We start from the raw sequence: 24,279 nt of genomic DNA, 5'->3' as shown, positions 1-24,279 counted from the left end.
TACATTAATCACCTTATGCTCTCATCGGCAGTATAGGTCTAACTTAAAGAGAAAGGATCCATTAGGGACTAAGATTGTGTGAAATTCACTGGTGTGGATCTTAAGTAGCTCTTACATTTAAATATGAAAAATGAAATATAATTTAGATTTTTTTCCAATAAAGTACAGCATCCTCACACCCAGCCCCTCAGAGAATGAATGTATATACTAGTAAGCTCCTGTGTCTTGATTCGGACATTCATGATCTTATCACATGAATCTTTCAGGAAAAATAGCGCAGGCGACCGTGAGAAGGCTTTGCAGATCATGCTCCAGATTCTGCAGAACTGTGACTGCCCAGCCCCCGACATGTTCTGCCTGTGTGGAATGATCTACAAGGATATCTTTTTGGATTCACACTGCAAAGATAATGCCAGCAGAGACAGCGCCATTGAGTGGTAAACCCTTAGCCCTAGTCAATAGCATGTGCATTTCTGCAAAGAACAGAGTTGCAGTGGCTAAAAAGTCACATCTCTTTCCTATATGTGTGTCTGCTTGTCTGCTGGCAGTGAAAAAACATGCTATAAACGTGGTTTGGGAATTACCACATTCCTTTTTCCCTAAGGAAATCATTAGAGGCAGGGTATTTTTACTGGTGACATTCATCCCACAAGTTCACTCATTTATAGGGGCAAGAAGGAGGATTGGCATGCTCCTTCCCAGCTACTCTTTCCAGAACCTTGTTGTATTATTGTCAGGCATTGTCTTTTCAATGAACTATTAATTCTTTTATCCATCCATCCATCCAACAAAGGTTTATTGGGGGTTTACTGTGTGTGTGCCAGAAACTTTTGTAGATGGTGGGGATAAACACATAGCAGATGGACCTTGCATTGCTAGTAAGGGAAATCAGACAAAGTAAAATATATAGGATGTGAGCTAATGGTGAGGGCTTTGGGGAAAAGTTAAGCAGGGAGGGGGAAAAGGAGGGTTGGGAGGAATTGTCTGAAGTTTTAGGTAGGGTAGTCAGTGCATGTGAATAAAGGCGTGAAGATGGTGAGGGAATGAGCCTAACAGATAACTGGAGAAAGTGTTCCAGGGGAGGAAGATAGCAAGAACAAAGATCCTAAGTGCTGGGCCCACTCCTGAAGTTGCAGTCAGCTGGAGGGTCTGCATGGCTGGAAGGTTCAAGATGGCCTCACACGGATTTATCAGCTGGTGCTGGTGGTGAGCCTCCATTCTTTGCCATGTGGTTCTAATCCTGGTAGACCAGCTTTCTTACATGGTGGGTTGCATCTCTAAGCAAAGGTAGAAGCTGCAAAGCTTCTTGACCTGTAGGATCAGGAACTCATACAAGGTTAGTTAAACCACATGGTTAAAGCAAATCACATAGCCATCCCAAATTTAAGAGAAATAGAGTTCATGTGTGGGTGGGAGAAAGCAAAGTCATATTGCAAAGGCACATGCACAGTGGGATGGGAGAAGTTTGTGGCCATTAAACAATTTGCTACAGGGGCAAGAGCAGAAGCAAGGAAGAGAAAACTATTGAAATAATTCAGGATAGAACTAATGGTGGCTTAAAAGAGAGTGGTGATGAAAATGATGTCAGAACCTCGATATCTTTTGAAGGTGGATCCAACAGTTCGCATTAACCATTTCCATCACAAGAGGTCTTGTCGTTGCCATTCTACTCTCATTTAATTCTTTAATTCTCATTCTCTCTCTCTCTCTCTCTCTCTCTCTCTCTCTCTCTCTCTCTGTCTTCTAACCTCTTCTCTCTGTCCACACACTTCCTTGGTGATCCCAACCAGTCCTACACCTTGGGACCCTTATCTGGTCTTCAGCTAAACCTCTGACCTAAGCTGTGGCCTCACATTGCCCCCTCTTTGCCCACCTGTTTTGCCTTGAGATGGTACTGATATTTACAACTACCCATGTCCAAAGTTAAAGTTATTTCCTCATCTTCAAAAGGTATGGCTTCCAGTGCCTTGCTTCTTTACCACAGTTAGCCTCCTAGGCTTAAACTTTTGGTTGATGTTTGATAAGTTCCACTTATTCTCCCATATAATCAGTCCCCAATTTTAGCCCTTCTATGAGTCTTCCCTCACTCCCTGCCAAACCTTTTCCATCACAACCACCTCTAATCAGCACTTTTTTTGGTTTTACTTGCTTGCCAGGAATGTTCTAATAGTATCCTAATAGGCTCCATCCTTGGTGTTTCTCAGGTCTATCATTCTAAAGCTCAAGGACCCCACCATGGCTCCCCATTCACTATTAAATAAAAATACAATCTTAGAGCATCATCTGGGTGCTCTGCAAACTTTCCCCAACCTATCTCTAGTCCTATTTGTCAAGGCCTGATGTATGTCCAATTAAACTAAAGTTTCTTGGGAGCTCCCCAAACTCCCATCTCTGCTCCCACCGTTTTCTATGCTAAAGGTTCCCTTTCCAGACATCTATTATATCTATATCCATCTTCATACCATATCTGAAGGCTCTAAGGATGACCCATATGTCTTCTGTGAGTCCCTCTATACTTGCATTGGTGTGGTTTTAACATATTTATTATATTCACGCTTGTATTTTCACTAATTGTGTGTGGATCTTACCATTTTTACCGTAGTATAGGTTCTTGGAGGGCAGGGACTTTGTGTTATTCTTAGTTCATCCTCAGTAGTACCTAATTATGTATGGCAGAGAGGAATCACTCAGGTTAAGGAAGGGAAAGGGTAAGAAAGGGAAATTAACATTTGGTAGAGCCAGAATAGGAAGCTGTGTACCCACTATGGTGGGCAAGAATTCAAACCCTGGGTCAGGAAATTATTATTACCTGTGGATCCTTCAAGAAAGTTATAGGAGCCTTTCTCTATCTACTTCAAAAGGTAGTGGTAGTGGGCACAGGAGCAAATGAAGCTTAGTTTCCTAGTCAGGGTATGTTGGCTCAGGTCAGACCGTAGGGATTGTCTAACCCAGGCCCTTAGATACAGATATGGAACATGTGGTTCAGGGAGGTCGGGAGCTGGTCCAAAGTCACAGAGCTGGTCACAGACAAACCTGAGACTGCAATCCTGACTCCAAGTTCAAGTCTTGTCTGCCCCTAAGCTGAGCGTGTTTGATTTATTGATAAGAGACATAGAGAAGTCACCTTGTCTGACCTCTTCCTGGATAACTTTCATACTAAAAGAATATGAAAATATATATATAATAGGATATGGAATTTAAAATCCCCAAAACATACAGGGGAAAAGGTTTCAATTTTATTGGAATTTTGTTGGCTGGGTTTAGAAGGACTATCTTGGTATCCTCTGGTCACTCTGAGGGTACTTGTATAATGACCCGAAGTTCATAAAACCAGATTTTAATGGTCTTAAATAAATTCTCACTTCCACAATTAATATTTTGTTGGAGTTTAATTCTCTTGTCACACAAGTGACAAAACAACTTCTATTTTAGATGTCCTTGGCATACTTCATTGATCAGATTCTTTTTTCTGATCATGGTACTCATAGTCACTCATAGAAGAGAAATAAGTTTTTATGTATAGAATAATGAATACATAAGAATTAAAAGTGGTACTGTTAACCTTTTGGTATAAACATGGTATTCATAGTTTCGTGTCTTTATCCTAAAGCAGTGGTCGGCAAACTGCGGCTCGCGAGCTACATGCGGCTCTTTGGCCCCTTGAGTGTGGCTCTTCCATAAAATACCATGGCCTGGGCAAGTCTATTTTGAAGAAGTGGCGTTAGAAGAAGTTTAAGTTGAAAAAATTTGGCTCTCAAAAGAAATGTCAATCATTGCACTGTTGATATTTGGCGCTGTTGACTAATGAGTTTGCCGACCACTGTCCTAATGTAATAGATCCCTGCCCTTTCTGTCACTTTGTGCCACTGCTCTTATAGTTTTTTGAACTCCAGGATTCTGGTGATTCCATTTTGTGAAATGAGAAAACAAACAAATGGCCTACAGAGAAATAGCCTATAATTGATGTAATTTCTATATAGTAAAAAATGTTCCACGTACAAATGGAATCTAACTCTAAAAATGAGATTTGGACATCAAATTGTGGTCTCCTTTTTGTGGTAGGATTATAATAGGTTTTCAATTTCTTTTGTATACTTGCTACTATGACATTTTAAAGATGTTTGAGTGCTACATGTAGCTGTTTGTAAAGATTGGGAAGGAAAGCTGGAATCAATTAATTAGAGTAGTATAAATTTTCATGAGAAGGTTGGTTTGTACCATATTCACACATTTTTTTCATACCATAATAAGATGATATAATAAGAACTGAGTGGTTCTGTAATTACAGGTATCGCAAAGGTTTTGAGCTCCAGTCATCACTTTATTCTGGAATTAATCTTTCAATTCTGCTGATAGTTGCTGGACAACAATTTGAAACATCCATGGAACTAAGGAAAATAGGTAAAGTTACTTATTATTGCAGATGTTGATGCTTTGATCATACAAGTTCAGCATTAAAAATTATGGTCACAAAACTAGCATTAAATTTCAGAAGGAAGAATTACTCTCTGATGGCTCACCTGAGACAGTAGTCAAAATAAAATGCCATTTTTCTTCTATCTAAAGGCTCGAATAATCTATGCTAATAAAAGGGTAATATGCTAATTAGACCTGGAGACCTTCTGAACATCCTTCCAGAAAAAGCCATGGTGGTGGGGCCAAGGCAGAGGTGGTTAGGGGTGATCAGGCCAGGAGGGGAAAGCAGTTGGAGGTGAGCAGGCTGGCAGTGGGGGGCAGTTGGGGGCAAGCAGGCCAGCAGGAGGGGACAGTTGGGGGCAATCAGGCCAGCAGGAGGGGACAGTTGGGGGTGATCAGGCTGGCAGGGGGGGCAGTTGGGGGTGATCAGGCCAGCAGGGGGGGCGCAGTTGGGGGTGATCAGGCCAGCGGGGGGGGGGCAGTTGTGGGTGAGAAGGCCGGTGGGGGGGCAGTTGGGGGCAAGCAGGCCAATAGGCAGAGTGGTTAGGAGCAGTCAGGTAGGCAGGCAGGTGAACGATTAGGAGCCAGCGGTCCCGGATTGCGAGAGGGATGTCCGACTGATGGTTTATTGGGCCTAAACTGGCAGTCGGACATCTCCTGAGGGGTCCCAGATTGGAGAGGGTGCAGGCCAGGCTGAGGGACACCTCCCCCCATTCACGAATTTTGTGCACTGGGCCACTAGTATGATAGAAACTAGAGACATTTTTATGACTTTATCTAAAATTCATATTCTTCAGGTATCCAGCTGAGCAATATGTTGGGAAGAAAAGGGTGCTTGGAGAAAATGAACAATTACTGGGATGTGGGTCAGTTCCTCAGCGTCACCATGTTGACTAATAATGCTGGGAAGTCCATCCAGGCAGCAGAGAAGTTGTTCAAATTGAAGCCTCCAGTTTGGTGAGTCATGTCTGTACATTATCATTATCCTTCTCAATATCAGATCATGTCTTGAAATGTTTCTTCCAGGGTGGAAAGATATAAATGCAGAAAACAAGAGCAATTACTATGTTCCTCCTTCTGACTTCTTCATTATAGCAAAATTAGGGCAGAAAGAACAACTCTGAAGGATCACTTGGTTTTATGTGAATGGAGGGAAAGACAGACATACGCACATACAGAATATATCCCTACATACTGTATCTACAAGATAAAACTTTGTCCTATTAATTTCTTCAAGTCATCCAGGTCCTCAAGAACAAAACATTCTTTGATACATATTGTGCATTTGTGAGAAAACAGATCATAAAGCTGGAAAAACAACAAGAAAATGATTTTCTGCCTCAGTGATTCTCAAACTTTGGCATATGTTAGAATCATCTGTATTGATTAAAAAACAGATTGCTGGGCTCACCCTTCTACTTCAAAAGGTCTAGGGTAGGGCCTGAGAATTTGCATTTATAAGTTACTAGTACAAGCTGATGCTGATGATCCTGGGACCACACTTAGAGAACCACTATTCTGTATGGACTCATTTTAATTAAAAATATGTGTTTGGTATGTGACTCAAAAAAAGGTCTAGGTCGGTTGGATAATACCTGGATTTTCTAATACTCACTAAGTCCCTTAGAAAGTAGTTATCTTCTTGATTGCTACCATTCCATAGTAGATGCTCAGTAGATATTTTTATAATGAATAAACAATGAATGATAGATTTTCTCTAAAATATTGACAGTGGTTATTTCAGGGTGATAGTCTTATAACATTTTTCCCTTATAACTTTTTGTGATTTTTTTATCCTCACCTGAGGATATATTTATTGATGAGAGAGAGTGAAAGAGAGAGAGAGAGAGAGAGAGAGAGAGAGAGAGAGAGAGAGAACGGATATCAATGTGAGAAAGAAACATTGCTCAGTTGCCTCCTGTATGCACCCCAATTGGAGATTGAACCTGCAACCTAGGTATATGCCCTGACCAGGAATCAAACATGTAGTCTTTTAGCGTATGGGATGACACTCCAACCAACTGAACTGAGCCACTCAATCAGGGCTAGCCTTATAGATTTTTTTTAAAGATTACCTGGGGTGGGCTTGATTTAATCAAATAAGCCTCCCTTTTTAATATATGTTTTTATTGATTTTTTTTTGAAGGGAGAGGAAGGGAGAGGAAGAGAGATAGAAACATAAATGATAGGCTGCCTCCTGCACATCTCCCTACTGGGGATTGAGCCCACAGCCTGGCATTTGCCCTGTCCGGGATTCGAACCCAGTGACCTCTTGGTACATGGGATGATTGATGTTCAATCCACTGTGCCACACCAGCGGGCCAGCCTTAATATGTTTTTAATCTGTTTTTTCCTCATCTGATTTGTTGAAGATATATTTGGATTACTTGCATAATTACAAATTTTTACTTTTAACAATCTGTGTTGATTTTCTCCCCTCTTATTTCTTATCCCAGTGGGTCAATCTGAACTCCTAGCTGTAGGAATCTCTTCAGTCATAACTAGTTTGACCCCATTTCTTCCCAGTCTGAAGGACTTAAATTTGGTCCCCAAACCATATCAACCTCTGGAAAGTTCTCTGAAGCTAAGAGAACACAGAGGCAGGCTGAACCTTTGGCCCTCCCTGAGTGGCTGCTGTTCCAGAATACTAGCTGACTCCATGGAGAGCAGGCCTGAGGCTTGAGTACATTCTCATTACATCAGGGCTTGTGCTTACTTAGTGTTGATACCTATTGTCGTGGGTCCAAGACCACCCTCAGGTTCATGATTTGCTAAAAGGACTCACAGAACTCAGAAAAGTTGTTATACTCCTGGTATTATAGTAGAAGTATACAGATTAAAATCAGCAAAGGCAAAAGGCACATATGGCAGAGTCCAGGGAGACCAGGCACAAGCTTCTAGGTGTCCTCTCTCTCTGGAGTCATATGGACAGTGTTTAATTTTCTCAGCAACAATGCAGGACAGCATGCCCAAAGTATTGCCAGCTAGGAAAGCTCACCAAATATTGGTGTCCAGGGTTTTTATTGGGGGTCAGTTATGTAGGCATGGAGTATCCATGTAACTGACCTTAGTCACTGAGTCCCCAATCTCTCTGGAGATCACACTGATAACAGCATTGCCCAAAGCCCCCATCATGAATCATATTGTTAGTATAAACTATCTGCCATGGCTCACAGTTTCAGGTAAACAAAGACACTCCTATCTCGGGCAGGCTATCCCAAGAGCTTAGAGGTGATTTTCCAGAAACCAGTCTAGGGCCAGATCTTTCTTTGGAATGTATAGAGTTTGGGCAACCCAGGCCAGATGAATTAATCCTGTACTGCACAGTATCCAAGCAAGTCATTCGTAGTCTAACTGATCTGTCTTTCCAGGATAGCTCTAGACTTTATCCTCAAAGCGGAAAATAGTACTCGGATGCTTTTACCTGAACCATCCCTGTTTAGTGCTACAGAAAATGAGACCACCACTGCCTAGGAACTGTTTCAAAAAGTTAGACTTGCCTAAGAACAGTAAAGTTGTGGTCAGATTCAATATCTCAGAACATCAAAATCTACCTTCTCAGATCTAATTTAAAAAAAAAAGAAAAGAAAAGACAATAAGTTTCACATCAGTGATTGCCAGGGGTCCAGGAGGAGTTGGGAATGAGGGAAGCAGGTGTGGCTATAGAAGGGAGGAAACTAGATGGATCCTTGTGGCAATAGAAATGTTTTCTATCTTGCCTGTATCAAGGTCAATATCCTGATTGTGACATTGACATAGAATTTATGAAATACTACCTTTGGGGTGGGGTAAACCAGGCCAAGGCAAGGAGTACATAGGGTCTTTCAGAGTTGTTTCTTACCACTGTATGTAATTCTCAAAATAAAAAGTTGAATTAAAGAAAAAGACAATGAGTTTGAAATTTTGTCATTTTTCAAGTGCTTTGAACTTCAAACTACATTTTCTTATTTAAGACAGCAAATGCTTGCCAGGCTCTGCTCTGAACACTGTGTGCCTAAATTGAGGTTTAGACCAATTTTGGTAAAAAGTCATATTGTATGATTTTGTTGAGTAAAATTATTTTTCCCACTATTTGGGTTTATTTTAATTAAGTATATGGCTGCCAAATGATTAAGAAGTACTCACTACACAATATTAATTTAAGTAAAAAGCTTTCAGGAAACTTCTTTGAAAGGGAATAGAATTGAACTCTCTTTGGGAATCTAATTTATTGGTGCTTGTGATTTTTCCAGGTACCTACGATCATTAGTTCAGAATTTGTCTTTAATTCTGCGCTTCAAGAAACTCATTATCGAACCGTCATCCAGGAGAGAACGGCTTAACTTCTGGTTAGATATAATTTTCGAAGCATCAAAGGAAATTGCTGATGGACTCAGATTTCCAGTAAGATATGCTAAATTTGTTTCTTTTTAAAAATTAATCTTTATTGTTGAAAGTATTACAGATGTCCCCCTTCCCCTCCCCCCATTGACCCCCTCTTCTCCACTCCCATTCCCTCCCTAGGCTTTTACCCCACTATTGTCTGTGTCCATGGGTTATGCATATATGAATATGAGTTCTTCGGTTGATCTCTTCCCTCCTTGCCCCTTCCCTCTGAGAATCCTCAGTCTCTTGCATGCTTCTATGTCTCGGGATCTATTTATCAGATTATTTTTTTTCATTAGATTCCACATTTAAGTCAGATCATGTGATACTTGTCTCTCTGTCTGGCTTATTTTACTTAGCATTTGTTTCTTTAAGATAAAAGTAAAAAGAAACTGGGGATTGGTGCTATCTAATTATTGAATACTCGGAAAGGAAAAAAAATCCTTACAGTAATTGAAAATGTTAAACTATTCATCAATCTTACGTGGAATCAACCAGTGATAGATCCAGTTACTAGAAAACGTTGGCTATAAGGTTGAGCCTTGAGCAACATGGGTTTGAACAGTGTGGGTCCAGTGGATTTTTTTTCAATAAATACTGTATTCTCTAAAATAGAGTGATTTTGTCTCCCATGGGACATTTAGCAATGTCTGGAGACATTTTTGGTTGTCACAATTGTGGGGAAGGTGTTGCAACTGGCAGCTCATGGAGTAGAGGCCATGGATGCCACTAAGCATCCCACAGTGTACAGGACAGTCCCACCTCCCCCCAAACAGAATTGTCCAGCCCACAATGTCAGTAGCGCCGAGGTGCTCTAGAGCAGTGCAGTACTAATAGTGAAATTTTGAAATTCAAAGCAGTTTCCTGTTGGGCTTTGTTTTGTCTCTAGTGCCACAAATTACTTTTTAAAACTTTATTGAAAAGCAAAATTGCTTTTATCTTTTTATTGAATTTTTGTTGCAGTTTTATGACCATCTTATAAGGAGGCCTAAGTAAGATATCTAAGCATTCTGGAAACAACTTCAAATAATTGTTTCATATTTATGCCATGAGATTCTGTGAACATGTAACATTCAAGAATCTCATTAAAAAGCTAATAACAGATTAAATTATTTGAAATAATAATCTCTTCCCAGGCTTAGCAATCTTAAACATTCTGCTTTATTTATTTTGGAAATTCACTATCTCTTTCCTGTATATTCTGCTCCCCTCCCCACCTTCCTCTCTCTCTACCCCTACAATATAAAACATGGCTGATGTCACCTCACTTTTTTATCCTCTTGCATTTTTTAGAATTGGTACCTAGCTGTGATCATCTGGTTTACATCCTCGTTTCTCTCAAAAACTATAGCATCCCTCTTTTTTTCTGTCACTTACCAATCAGGCCTTTCTTGACTACCCTGTCTAAAGAAGTTCCTCCCTCCAACTCTAACCTTTATTCTGCCTTATTTCTTCACAGTTTTATATGATACCATGTTGCATATCCCTATCTGTTCCTCCATCTGCCCCATCAGAACAATGGCCTCCTGATGGCATGGACTCCTTTTGTGGGCTTCTGTGTCCATGGGTCTTAGAACAGGGTTACAGATCCTTCATGAGTGTTTGTGGAGTACACAGCTTCCCACTTCCTCAGTAGGCAGGGTGACCTATTTTGTGTATTCCTGTGCATTCCAGAAGTCCATTCTTCTTCTAGGTTCTGGTAATAGAACCAACAATCAAAATCTACCAGCCATCATATGTCTCTATTAATAATGATGCTGAGGAGAAGACGGTTTCTCTATGGCTTGTCTCACCTCCAGAAATGGTAAGAAAAAAGATCATCAACAGCTTTTTCTTTATTCTATACTCGAGGCCCAGTGCATGAAAATTCATGCACTTGGGCGGGGAGGGTCCCTGAGCCCGGCCTGCACCCTCTTGCAGACCAGGAGCCCTTGGGGGATGTCTGACTGACGGCTTAGACCTGCAGGCTGATTAGTATCAGGGGGTGGCGCCAGCTGGCAAGCGGCCAGCCCTGCCCCCCATTGCCGCTGCTCTCACCCCCCCCATCACCATCCCCTCCCTCTGCCTGCTGATACCCACCTTGGCTGGCCTGACCCTGCCCGCTCACTGGCCCCACCCCTCCAGTAGTCCCACTGTTCGGTCAATTTGTATATTAGGCTTTTATTATATAGGACTAGGAGCCCGTTGCACGAAGTTTCGTGCAATAGACTTTTCCTTCACCTGGCTGCCAGCACCAGTTATCCGCCAGCAGCAGTTTTCCTCTGGCCACCCGCCGATCAGAGCGCCTCCCGCCAGCACGATCAGCCACCCCGAGAGGAACTCTGATCGGGAGGCGCTCCGATCGGGCGGGTGGCCAGAGGAAAACTGCTGCTGGCAGAAAACTGGTGCCAGCAGCCACGCAATAGGCCACCCCGAGTTCCGCCACCAGTGTCTTCCACAGCGCCGGCCTAAGCAGCACCGGCCATTTAAGCCGGCGGGAGGAGCGGGGGTCGGGGACTTGCGAGTCCCCGCCCCCTGCTCCTACTGCCAGCCAATCGGCCACCCTGAGTCCCGCCCCCCGCGCCTCCAGCCGGCCCAATCGTGGGCGTAGCGGGGTGATGGTAATTTGCATATTACCATTTTATTAGGTATGATGATTTAATCAAATATTTGATTCTCAAGAAGAGGAGTCTATGTTGTACTTGAAAGAGCAGGCAGCTGTGCCTAACTTCTGAGTTATGCGAGTATATGAGAGAGTATAACCACAGATGAAAGAAAGGAGGCAGGTTTTTCTATTATATATATTTATATTATGTATGTATGTGTATACAGATAAATTAATATAGGCTTGTTGAAAAAAAGTTAAACCATGAGGAAGTAGATAAGGAATAAAGGGAAAGTCCCTACAAATCTCCTAAACCTAGTCCTCATTCCCATCCCCAATGATTTGGTAGCTGTTTATGTATATCTTTTTTCTAAACTCACTTATATGTTTATAATGTGTGTATATATACACACATTATATGTGTTATCTTACCTAATAATAGACAAACATGTAAATTGACCATACCTCCGCTACGCCCACAGTCAATCAGAGTGAGTATGCAAATTAGAAGGCCAAAGATGGTGGCCGCCCAGCTGCTCCAGGTGCGGAGTGGCCAGGCAGGGCAGGACGCCTGCTATGAGAGGAAGGGCAGGGGGTGAAGGGATCTACAGGAGCGGAGTGCCACAGCAAAGACAAAACTGCAGACTCCGGAGTCTGCAGCAAAGCAGCGAAGACAAAGATGGCAGACTCTGGCCAGAGTCTGCAGCAAAGATGAAGAAGGCAGACTCTGGCTGGAGCAAAGGCCTGGGTCCCAGGTGCCAGAGAAAAACCGGTGCTGGAAGCCAAGGGAAGGAAGGTCTATTGCATGAATCTCTTCGTGCAATGGGCCTCTAGTATAATATATAACAGAGAAAGGCACTGTCATTAAAGTGAGGTCATATAGTATATATTCATTGTTTTTCAACGTGCTTTTTTTTCTAGTCCATACACATGGACAGTTTTTATGAAGCACACACAGATCCACTTGATTTTTTAAGGGTAATATTCCTAATATTCCTGTACTATTATCATGTGATGCATTTCTGAATATGGATATGGATAAACCATAATTTGTTTTATCACTTGCCTGCTGTTGCATATTTAGATCTGTTTTGCTCTCTAGCCAATGGTAGCTGTGCTGGTGCACATTGGTGGTTACACCCTACTACGCTCATGTAGCTGTTTCCAGAGCAGGGATTCCCAGAAGTGGTCCTGTTGGATTCAGGACTAAACATATTTAACATTCAATAGCTGCCGTCAAACTTGTACCTTTCTGATTTTACTCACACCAACCATATAGGAGTGGGAACATTTGAATTTAATTGCCCATTAAAGAAATTACAGAAATGCTAGGCCAGGCCTGATGTTTTGTGATAATAGCTATATTTAATCTCTACATGTCTAAAGTACTTCACTAGCTTTTTGCTTTAATAAAATATTTCACTATTCCATTGATAAAGGTACAAATAGGTCATGTTATGACATGTAGTCATAGAAAAAATTAATTGTATTAAAGTTACAAATAAAATTATTTGTAGTAATAAAAAGATGTAGCATCTTTGACAAGTGCATTAGATAGATCTATTTGCTATGTATTTGTTTTCATGGAGTGTGGAGAGTGTTCTGCCATAATAACTTGGCAAAGAAATATTTTTTCCCCCTGGAACTAAGAGTGTGGGCAAATTATTTTAATCAGGTGATATCTTTAAAAAAATGAAGTGCTACATTGGACAATGAGTAGAGGCTCAGTATCATATTAGAAATTCCTTATCAGTAATAGTAATGATACAATTTCCCATTGTTAATGGGTGTAAATTTGACTTATGCTATTTGAATACACTACAACCATCTGCTGTACAACTTAGTGCCTGTAGTTAACAATATGGTATTGTGCCCTTCAAAATTTAAGAGGGTAAATCCCATGTTATGTTTTCTGAACACACACACATATAAAAACAAAAACCAAGGGACACAAGAACACTTTGGGGGGTGATGGATATGTCTATTACTTTGATTGTGGTGATGATGTCATGGGGGTGTACATACATCTAAACTCATAAGGTTATGCATATTAAATATGTGCAGTTCTTTAAATAATAATTAAACCTAAGTCATGAATGATATCTCAAGTTGTCTTCATCTGCTTGAGATGCTGCAACAATACCATAGACTGAGTGACTTAATAGAAATTTATTTCTTGTAGTTCTGGAGGCTAGAAAGTCTAAGATCAGAGTCCCCCCATAGTCAGGTTCTGGTGAGAGCCCACTTTGTGCTTTGTAGATGGTGGTTTTGGTTTGTCTTCACGTGAGTGAAAGAGAGACGGGGAGCTCTCTCCTGTTTCATATAAGGGTACTAATCCTATCATGAGGGCTCCACCCTTGTGACTTAATTACCTCTGAAAGACCTCACCTCTAAATGCCATCACATTGGGGGTTAGGGATCTAATAGATGAATTGGAAGGGACATAGACATTCAGTCCATAATACAAGCCTAAGCCAGTAAACTTGTCTAATATTTAATAGTGAAGCAATCTTCTCCTTGATAATAGAGTCAGCAGCTATTAGTGAAGACAAGCCGCCATAATGTGCTTGGGGCTTTTTTTTCCTGCCCTGTGTGCATTAAATATTTCAGTATAAAAGAGAAAAATTAAAGCTATAATAAAATACATACATGGTCATTAAGAATGCATGTGTCTTCTATTAAATTTGCCTCTTTGGGTTGAGTTTTTAGCCTTTTATTGAAGTACTAGAGGCCCAGTGCATGAAATTCGTGCACTTGGGGAGGGGGGTCCCTCAGCCTGGCCTGCACCCTCTCCAATCCTGGAGCCCTCAGGAGTGAGCCTAAGCTGGCAGTCGGACATCCTTAGCGCTGCTGCAGAGGTGGGAGAGGCTCCTGACACTGCTGCTGTGCTCACCAGCTGTGAGCCCAGCTCAGGGCTTCTGGCTGAGCTGTACACTGACCACCAGAGGGCAGCTCCTGCATTGAGTGTCTGCCCCCTGGTGGTCAGTGCGCATCAAAGCAACCAGTCATTCCGCCGTTTGGTCAATTTGCATATTAGCCTTTTATTATATAGGATAGGATTATGTAGACACAGAAAAGTGCATCAATCATAAATTATGGATTTTGACCAAGTAAACATACGTGGGTACTCAGTGCAGGTCAAGAAAGAGACTCACCCACCAAAACCCTGTTCATGCTTCCTTTGTGCCTCTTTCCAGACACTATCTCCATGAAGCACTCTGTTCTCAGTGTTGGAATTCTTATACCAGAGACCAACTTTGCTTATTTTCTTTGTATCATTCATGGCACTGTGACATGAGAATTTTCAAAATTCTGACCTGTAATTTCACTATTCCATTGATATAGGTACAAAATAGCTCATGTTATGACATGTAGTTGTAAGAAAAATTAATCGTATTAAAGTTACTCTTCATACTTTTTTTAAAAATATTTTTTATTGATTTTTTACAGAGAGGAAGGGAGAGGGATAGAAAGCTAGAAACATCGATGAGAGAGAAACATCGACCAGCTGCCTCCTGCACACCCCCTACTGGGGATGTGCCCGCAACCAATGTACATGCCCCTGACCGGAATCGAACCTGGGACCCTTCAGTCCGCAGACCGACGCTCTACCCACTGAGCCAAACCGGTTTCGGCACTCTTCATACTTTTGCAGCAAAATTGTTTTGGTCTCATGGAATTCTTCAAACTTTGCCTACTTCATTTGAATCCTGGTGGCTGGCCCTTAATGGAAATTTCCTTTGGTACATATACTACCTCACTAGTTGTAAATGTTTTACTTTGTTTGTATAAAGTTCATAATAAGAACTGGAAAAGAACTATATAAGCAGCAACTGTTAGTTTTCCTTGACTGATGAAATGTTTCATACAAGTGTTTATAGTTGTCAGAGCATACATCTGAGAGAAATATAAATTGCCTTTTTTCTTTGAGAGGAAGCCTTTGTTTTTGCCCTCATGTTGAATTTTGAAATTCTGCAGATTGTGAAAGCAAGCGTATTTTCCTAGAGTGAGATGACATTTTTCTACACAGTGTTGTTGCATTTTTTCCCCATGGGCTGTGAATGGTGGGAGAGATCACACGTATGCACATGTTCACCCACACACAGCATCTCCATAAGATGAAATTAAGTTGTGGTTTATTAGCCAAGGATACAGGAACTTATGCTGGTCAATGTTTAACAACCAGCTCTCCCACGGACACAGGAGCAGAGGGCTGACTTGTCATGCTCGCTGATTTCTATGGTATAAATTCTCCGACCGTGGCCACTTTCAAACAAGCTACATTGGGTCACCAAGTGTGAGATTAGGAAGAGATGTGAGAAATTGGCCTTCCCAAACTAGCACAAGCTGCATGCAGCACATTGATGCAAGGTCGCACGGGGCAGAGGCAAATGCAGCACTTCTCCCTCAGCTCCTCCTGGGCCCCAAAGTCACCAACAAGCACATAATGGCCACCAACACTGTCCCCACAGGTAGGGCTGCTGGATTTGGGAAGCCCTTTTTTAGGGGTACCTTTTATACTTATGTCAGAAACAGGACAAACTTACACAAGAAGTCTGTGCTCTTAACACAAAATTGCCGTAGACGCCCAAGATTCCTCCCCAAAAGTGGGGCCCAGGGGATCTTGGAGGCATGCCTCCCTCCGACTTCCTAGCCCATTTCTCCATAGCCCACCCTGCCTCTGCTTCCTGTGCACTTTTACTCAGAGCTTCTTTTTTTAAAAAAATATATTTTATTGATTTTTTACAGAGAGGAAGAGAGAGGGATAGAGAGTTAGAAACATCAATGAAAGAGAAACATCGATCAGCTGCCTCCTGCACACCCCCTACTGGGGATGTGCCCGCAACCAAGGTACATGCCCTTGACCGGAATCGAACCTGGGACCCTTGAGTCCGCAGGCCAACGCTCTATCCACTGAGCCAAACCGGTCTTGGCTACTCAGGGCTTCTGACTCTGACATGGAATGCTACAATCTTGAAGGTATTTCCTTCTCGTGATTTAGATATGATTAAATATCCCCTCTCAGAAAAGATCAGGACACTGCTTTACAGAAGGCTCGAACAGGAGGAAAACAGTTGTGGCTTTCCTGATCAAGTACTCAGTGACAGTTGACCCACCAGGACACCAAAGCAGGAACAGTGCATCCAGTTCTGCCTTCCCTACCAAAGTTCCTGACAAGCTCCACTTGCAGATTATGAAAGAGCACAGACTCGACAGTTTCATTTATGTAATATTCTAGAACAGGCAAAAGTCTCTGTGGCAGTAGAAGTCAGAATAGCAGTTACTATTCCATCCTACTGTCCCCAGGCTGGCACTGCAGGGCTCACATTGGCACTTTGGCTTTCATCCTTCTTCCTCCCTGGAATTTCTTTTTCTAATTACCCAGGTTTAACTTTTATAAAGGCATCTCTGACCACCCTTCCACTGAATGTCTATAGGCTACCCCATTGCCTGTATCATGTACAAAGTACATCCTGTCACTTATTTATCAGTTTTCCTAAATGTCTCCCCGACTGCATTGCCAGCCCATGCATGACTTCTATGTTTTTATACCCATAGGTCCTACAAATCAGGTCCCCTCCCCAAATGCCTATTGATTATTACATAAAGGGAAAGAGGGAAGGTCCCTATTGTTTACTTTCTTAACTAGTAAATCTTTCTCCCAAATTGAGAAGTTCCCTAAAGGTACCCTAGAGTAAACCTACCATCTGGGAATACTTTGAAAACTTGTGTGGCTGAGCTTTCTATAAACATGCAGCCTCTTGCTGGGCATGTGGGTCAGACAGGGCTCTCTTGTATCTGCCCTGGTTCATATTTCTGTACCTGAATCCAAAGGCAGACTCCTGCTCTTCAACACTACCCTCTTTCAGTGCCTTTGAATACACCTTTCCTCTGAAATACACTCAATCTCTCTACATGGTTGGGTCTGCTGTCATGGCTTTTATCTTTTACATCCTTAGGTGGCTTCCCATCTCAGAGTAGAAGCTGAAGTCCTGATGATGGCCTCCAAGGCCCTGCGTGATCTTCATGAATTCTCCAACCTCCTCTACCACTACCCCCTTACTCAGTCCACTCAGACCACTCCTTACTGGTCCCCAAACATGCCAAGTACACTGCTGCTTCAGGGCCTTTGCACGTGCTGTTCTCTCTGCTTGGTACTGTTCCCCCAGATATCTGCATGGCTCATTCCTTCACCCTCACTTTTTCTGTTCAAAGTCATCAGGCCTTCCCTGAAGATCTGGTTTAGCATCATGACCTCCTGCCCCACTTTAATGCCCTTCCCTGCTTTATTTTTCTTTGCAGCACTCTTCATTCTCCATCATGCTATTAATTTGCTATTTAATTTATTGCCCACCTCCCTCACTCTATCATATGGCTCATAACAGGTGCTTAATAAACATGTATGAATGGATCTTTTCCCATTGGGAACCATCCTCCCAGTTGTTCCTGTTGTCATGGCTTCAAGAAATTTGTCACCCAACTGCTTGTAACTGTTCTCCTGAGCGATACACTCAGTCATTTGGCTCTTATACTCTCTTCTGGGGGATGGGGGGATGTAGCTGGTAATTTGTGATATTCTTCAGACTAATCTAATGTATTTTCTTATTTTAAATTATTGTTGTGATGTATTGGTAATATCGTCTATGGCCACTGAAACTGGGATTTCAGACATTCCTTCTGAGGCTCAGTTTTGTGCAAAGTTTAAGGACAGGAAGTAGTGGTGGAAGGAGGAGACAGTTATTTTTTTTTTAAGTGCATCTTGTACAAATTGAAATTGCAGTTAGTCATGGAAGGCTAGCTGCTAAAACAAATAACCCCCAAATGTCAGTGTATTAACATGATAAAAGTTTATCTATGTCTCATATGCTATACAGATTGGCAGGGTTCCCATTCCATCTTGTAGTGAGTGGGGAAAGAATATAGAACACTCCTGTGGAGGGTTTTATGAGCCAGGCCTGCAGGTGATGCACATCACTCCTGCTTGCATCCCATTGGTCAGAAGGCCAATATATGTCCCACCTAATTGCAAGGGAGGCTGTGAAAAGTGTTCTAGTTATGTGCCCAGATAGAAAAAGAAATAAAGATTGGTGAACACTGACTGGTGTCAGCCACATTCTTGCTTCTCCAAACATTTTTTTCAGGTCACTCACCTTAGGTGGGCTGTTCTCACACTCATTTTAGAATGTTCCTGATATGTTGAGAGAAGATGAAAGGCCGGTCATTGTGTACTTATGTGCTTATTGTTTCTATTTCAAATTTAGATAATTTGCTTTAAACGGGATTAGAGATAACAAATGAATGTTTATAATACATTAGAAAATGCCTCTGGTTTCCAAATTATGCAAAATATATTGTTCTAACCCCTAAACCTCTATTGAAAGTAAAATAGCAGCCAGGTTGGTGTGGCTCAGTGGTTGAGTGTTGACCTATGAGCTAGGAGGTCACAGTTTGATTCCTGGTCAGGACACTTGCCCGGGATATGGGCTCGATCCTCAGTAGGGGGCGTGCAGGAGGCACCAGTCAGTGATTCTCTTGCTCATCATTGATGTTTCTATCTCCCTCTCCCTTCCTCTATGAAATCAATAAAAATATATGTATTTTTAAAAAGTAAAATAGCAGAAGTGATTGACTATAGAATGAAACCAAAAATTATTCTTTGCATGGAAAAAATCAAGCTACTGACTTTTGTCTTTGATGCCTGCAGAAACAAACCCATGAATGGAATTTTGCAGCCACTTCCATCAAGGGAATAAGGTAAGAATATAAGATAAAATGTAATTATTTTTAATACAGATAATGATTTTTTATTACTTTAATGTTTCCACTTATTTATAATGTGATATTGTACTATTTTCTCTTTTGTTACCCTACCTGAGTTAATTCATAATGTATTGCTAGTAATGACTTCTTGGCTTGTTATTACAGAGTAGTTTTTTTTTTTGGGGGGAGGGGTATTTTAACTTGCATTTTTTTTTAAATTTATAATTATTTTGAAAGTATTATAGATAACCCCTTTTTGTCCCCCATTCACCCCCCTCCAGTCTGCTCCCTCCCCCTCCCCAGGCCTTCACTGCACTATTGTCTGTCCATGAGTTATGCATATATGCATATAAGTTCTTTGGTTAATCTCTTCCTGCCCCCTCCTTCCCTCTGAAATTGGCAGTCTATTGCATGCTTCAGTGTCTTTTTTCTATGTAATAGACCAGACTCTCTTATCTCAAACTTCAAAAAAAAATAATGAAATTATATCTATAGAAAGAGAAAGTATTTTTTTTCTTTGATCCAATACTGTGCAAGTTCTCAGGGACAACCCGCCCCCCCTACCCCCGTCCTACCCCCACCCCCCTCCACCCCTCGCCAAACTAAAGCTGGGAGTTACTTGGTAATGACACTTGGCTGAGGTCTCCTGGACATTGTTATTAGTGAAGGGGTGGGGTTGGGTGTTCTGAGGAGAGGTGTGGTGCTTGCTCTTCGGTTCAGCAGTGGTGACCATTTTGGTCTAGACTTCAAGCCTCAAATTTTACAAATTTTTACAGCTCTACTCTTGAGTCTCACCCTGTCAGCACATCTGAGGGTGGGAGCAGGTCTGAAGTAGCTGTGAGTTCTAATCCCTTTTTTGCTGTTTGACCTTGAGAAAGTCACAGCCTGTCTAGGTCTCAGTTTCTTCTAGATTCCACCAAATTAAGGGCTTGCACTACACAGCTCTATGTCCTTTCTCTGATTCTGAGTCCACAGGCCACTGAATGAGTCACTTGTAGCATAAAGTCTACATCACTTTAGTTTAAAGGGAGAGAAATAACTTAAGAAAAAAGTAGGGTGTTTTTGAAGTCTAGAAATTCCTATATTATAATAAATTATTTCACAAATACCTTTCCTGTCTTGTGAAATTATAAAATATAATACTATATTTTATCCCCTTTCCTGTTGCCCATACGAATATATAGTAAGTTCTTCATACATAATAAAGTCAGTTGATGAATATAAACTCAAACATAAGCAAGATAAATGTCCCTACTGTTTAAAGTCATTAAAACAATAAACCTTAAAATTTTGCAAAAGGCGAAGAAAAGCTGTTATTAGATTGTTCCCTAAATTTAAAAATTAATATAACACATATAAGAACATTCTTAATGTTTTGAATTTTTACAGCATATCCGAATTTGATGGACATTGTTGCCTTCTTCACATCTATGATAACTCTGATGACTTTCAAATCTGCTTTTCCACCGAAGAGCACTGTAATAGGTGAGTTATACCTGGTTCAAGTATTTGCAATCTAGTTATGGTGAATCATTTTAAAAGGGCCTTTGTTGTGAAAAATATTTATTTGCTTTCCTGAAATTTTAACTTAAGGAAAAATATTTTTACAGCTTTATTGAGATATGATTCACATACCACATGATTCAGACATTTAAAGTATGCAATTTAATGTTCTTTTTAGTATATTTACAGTTTTGCAATAATCACCACATCTAATTTTAGAATATTTTCATCACTCCCAAAAGAAACTCAATATTTAACAGTCACTCCCCATTTTCCCTTCAACCTCAGCCCTATGCAACCATTAATCTACTTTCTGTCTCTATAGATTTGCTTATTCTTGATAATTTCATATAAATAAAATACAGTATGTGGTCTTTTGTGACTGGCTTCTTCCACTTAATATAAAATTTTCAATTCATCTGTGTTGTAGCATGTACCAGTACTTCATACCTTTTTGTGGCTGAAGAATATTCAATTGTATGAATAGACCACATTTAATTTATATGTTCATCAATTAAAGGCATTTGGGTTGTTTCCACTTTTGGGCTATTACTAATAATGCTGTTATGAACATTTGCACATAAGTTTTTGTGTAGACATGTTTTCATTTCTCTTAGAGCCAAATTTCAATTTGTTGGGGTCTTATGGTAACTCTAAAAAAAAGTTTCTAATTAGTCAAATCACTTGTATGCAAATAAACAACTATCCAAATCTAGGAAGTGACTGATATGGCCCAGTAGGATTTTTGAGAAAAATTTATGCATAATAGTTGATATTAAGCTTAATCTGTGTCAGCAGAATGATGAGGCCACCTTGTGCATTTCCTACTCACACCTCCCCTGTAAAAGACCTTATTTCCAACCAATAACTAGAGTGCCTACAACTTGAGAGTTGATGGCCCCACTGTCCTTAGTAATGATTAAATCATCCCTGGAACACTGTCATGGGGACAGACTTAAAGAGTAATCCAGGGCCGAAACCGGTTTGGCTCAGTGGATAGAGCGTCGGCCTGCGGACTCAAGGGTCCCAGGTTCGATTCCGGTCAAGGGCATGTACCTTGGTTGCGGGCACATCCCCAGTAGGGGGTGTGCAAGAGGCAGCTAATCGATGTTCCTCTATCATCGATGTTTCTAACTCTCTATCCCTCTCTCTTCCTCTCTGTAGAAAATCAATAAAATATATTTAAAAAAATGTGTTTGCCTTTAAAAAAAAAAAAAAAAAAGAGTAATCCAGGAACACTTTTGAAGAATTATGTTAGTGGAATGACTCACAAACAAGTCCTGTGGGAAACATTGAGGGAACAAGGAGGAAAAACTTAATAGGGACATAGTAAAATTAAGTACTTTTTCCAATGGGCTGTTATATGAAAAGGGGATTAATTCTAAGGAGTCTGTGGATGAGACCCACATAAAAGAAGTCTTAGTTCAATATAAGTGAAGCATTTCTCATTGAGTTTTTCAAAGAATGAGGTGCCTTATGTGGTAATGACTTCTCCATCACTAGAGTGTTCAAGCATCAATTGGCTAGCCAGTTGGTGGGGATACTGGATAGAAGGGATTCAAGAATCATGTCAGCATTTGAACTAGATTACAATCATTAAATTACCATGTCAAGCCCTAACCGGTTTCGCTCAGTGGATAGAGTATCGGCCAGCGGACTGAAGGGTCCCAGGGTTCGATTCCAGTCAAGGGCATGTACCTTGGTTGCGGGCACATCCCCAGTAGGGGGTGTGCAGGAGGCAGCTGATGGATGTTTCTCTCTCATTGGTGTTTCTAATTCTCTGTCCCTCTCCCTTCCTCTCTGTAAAAAAGCAATAAAATATATATATTTTTAAATTACCATGTCAAATCAAGGAGTGGATTGATTGTTCCATGAACTTATAAAACTTGTTTTATATTTTATTGTAGTTTAATGTAAGATGGCTAAAGTTATGGAATAAAAGTGATCATAATTAGCAGCATCTTTGTGACATTTGCTGTTGTAGATTTTGTTCTTTGGTCAAAGAGATGATAACAAATGAAGTGGTCAATACAGTGCAGCTGGAAGAAGACACTGATGGGGACACCTTAGAGGTGAGTCACAGAATACCTAGAACATGGAAAAAGTTATTTTTTGTATCTTTGATGCTTAAAGAAAATACGGCATTTTTTTGTGAAAAATGTTTATATGTATATTTAAAAATACTCATTTATGAACGAGCTAACCATCACTATCCATGGCTTTCAGAGATTAAGTTTAATGCATCTCTATAGAACAACTCTCAGCCAGGATGTTTAAGAAAACTTTGGCATAGACTAGACTAAAATTTTCTGTTATACACAACCTCTGGATAAGTTTTTTCTAAGCCAATTAATCATGTTCGTGAGATTACAAGATAAATGGTTGACCAACTAGAAGCAGACTTTTTCATTTATGCCTACAATGACTTTAGTTATAGCTACTTGCATATAATAAATTAAATATAACAATTTTTAAATCATTTTTAAGAAAATAGGATCATCATAAGCTCTTTTGAACAGCACAGTTGTAGTACACCATTACACATATATTTAAATCTTGCTCAATTATTCAGATTTGCCATTAATTCAGGTTCTCCCAATGATTACAATTTAATGGAATTTTATTATACTTTCAAATTACACTGAAATTAATTCCTTGAAGCTTCTTTCAGAAAAAATATAAAGGGGTCATTTTAATATTTGAATTCTTAGCTTAGAATCAATGTTTATTGTAGGAATGAACTAAGGAATGTACTTTGAAGGTAACAGATGTGGGCCAGAGAAAGGTGTGTGATAAAAACCTTTTATGGAGCAGACTGATGATGTCTGGTTTAATCAGACAGTAATGGGGACTCATTAGTAACCTTAATTGTCATGAGCACCTCTAGAAGTAGATGCAAAGAGGCATGCATGCACGCTGTTCTCTGTACTTCCATAAGTCAGCACAGTAGAGCATAAGAAGCAACAGAAATAATCCGTTGTTGCTTCTGCTTTATGTAAGTATTGCTCAGCATAGAGCTCCATTTGTTTTAATGCTCAAGAAGAATCAACTAGAACAGTGGTCGCCAACCTTTCGGACTTCATGGACCACCAGTGGTCTGCGGACCACCAATTGGCAACCGCTGAACTAGAATGCAGCTGCGCACCAACTTTTGATGATAAGTTTTTGGGAACAAAATAGCTCCTAATTATAGGTTAATATGTAAAGTATATGTAATGCTGGATTTATACATCCAAAGGAGGGGAGGAGGCCCAGCATATGTACTTTGTATTAAGACAAATTTAATTTTATTGACCTTCCCATTCTTTCTGGGTTAAAGAAAGAGGTTTGTTTTCTAACAAGTTGGTAAGAGATCATGCAGGAAAACACCTATTTGGGGTAGTTAACATGCTAAGAACCATTTTTAAATTGCAGCATTAAAATGGGAGTAATCTCCAAAGGGTGAGCCAGCTAAGTTTCAGATGAGCCATATTTTTTAATTTCTTGGATTCTATTTCATAAAATCATGTTATGAATATATGGGTAACTAAGAATTCTACCCCTTTAAAATAAGTATTTAACTAAAAGAACATAACCTAAGAAATGTGACTTGCTTGGTGCTGAACATTATTCATAAGTTCTTATTTATTTTTTAAGTATATTTTTATTGA

At 40.5% G+C, this 24,279-nt stretch overlaps 1 protein-coding gene across 1 annotated transcript in view; it reads left to right on the top strand.

The window, feature by feature from the left end:
* MAP3K15 (mitogen-activated protein kinase kinase kinase 15) overlaps positions 1-24,279 on the top strand; it is a 75,782-nt gene that overhangs the window by 21,072 nt on the left and 30,431 nt on the right. Inside the window, exons 7-14 of the mRNA XM_054714896.1 lie at positions 267-437; positions 4,289-4,401; positions 5,214-5,373; positions 8,649-8,799; positions 10,475-10,585; positions 19,071-19,120; positions 20,516-20,611; positions 22,614-22,701. Of these exons, the coding sequence (XP_054570871.1) occupies positions 267-437; positions 4,289-4,401; positions 5,214-5,373; positions 8,649-8,799; positions 10,475-10,585; positions 19,071-19,120; positions 20,516-20,611; positions 22,614-22,701 (940 nt within the window). The remainder of the gene's footprint in view (positions 1-266; positions 438-4,288; positions 4,402-5,213; positions 5,374-8,648; positions 8,800-10,474; positions 10,586-19,070; positions 19,121-20,515; positions 20,612-22,613; positions 22,702-24,279) is intronic.

The sequence above is a fragment of the Eptesicus fuscus genome, chromosome 1, assembly GCF_027574615.1.
Source record: "Eptesicus fuscus isolate TK198812 chromosome 1, DD_ASM_mEF_20220401, whole genome shotgun sequence".
NCBI lineage: Eukaryota > Metazoa > Chordata > Mammalia > Chiroptera > Vespertilionidae > Eptesicus > Eptesicus fuscus.
This window is presented reverse-complemented; position numbering and strand designations above follow the sequence as displayed.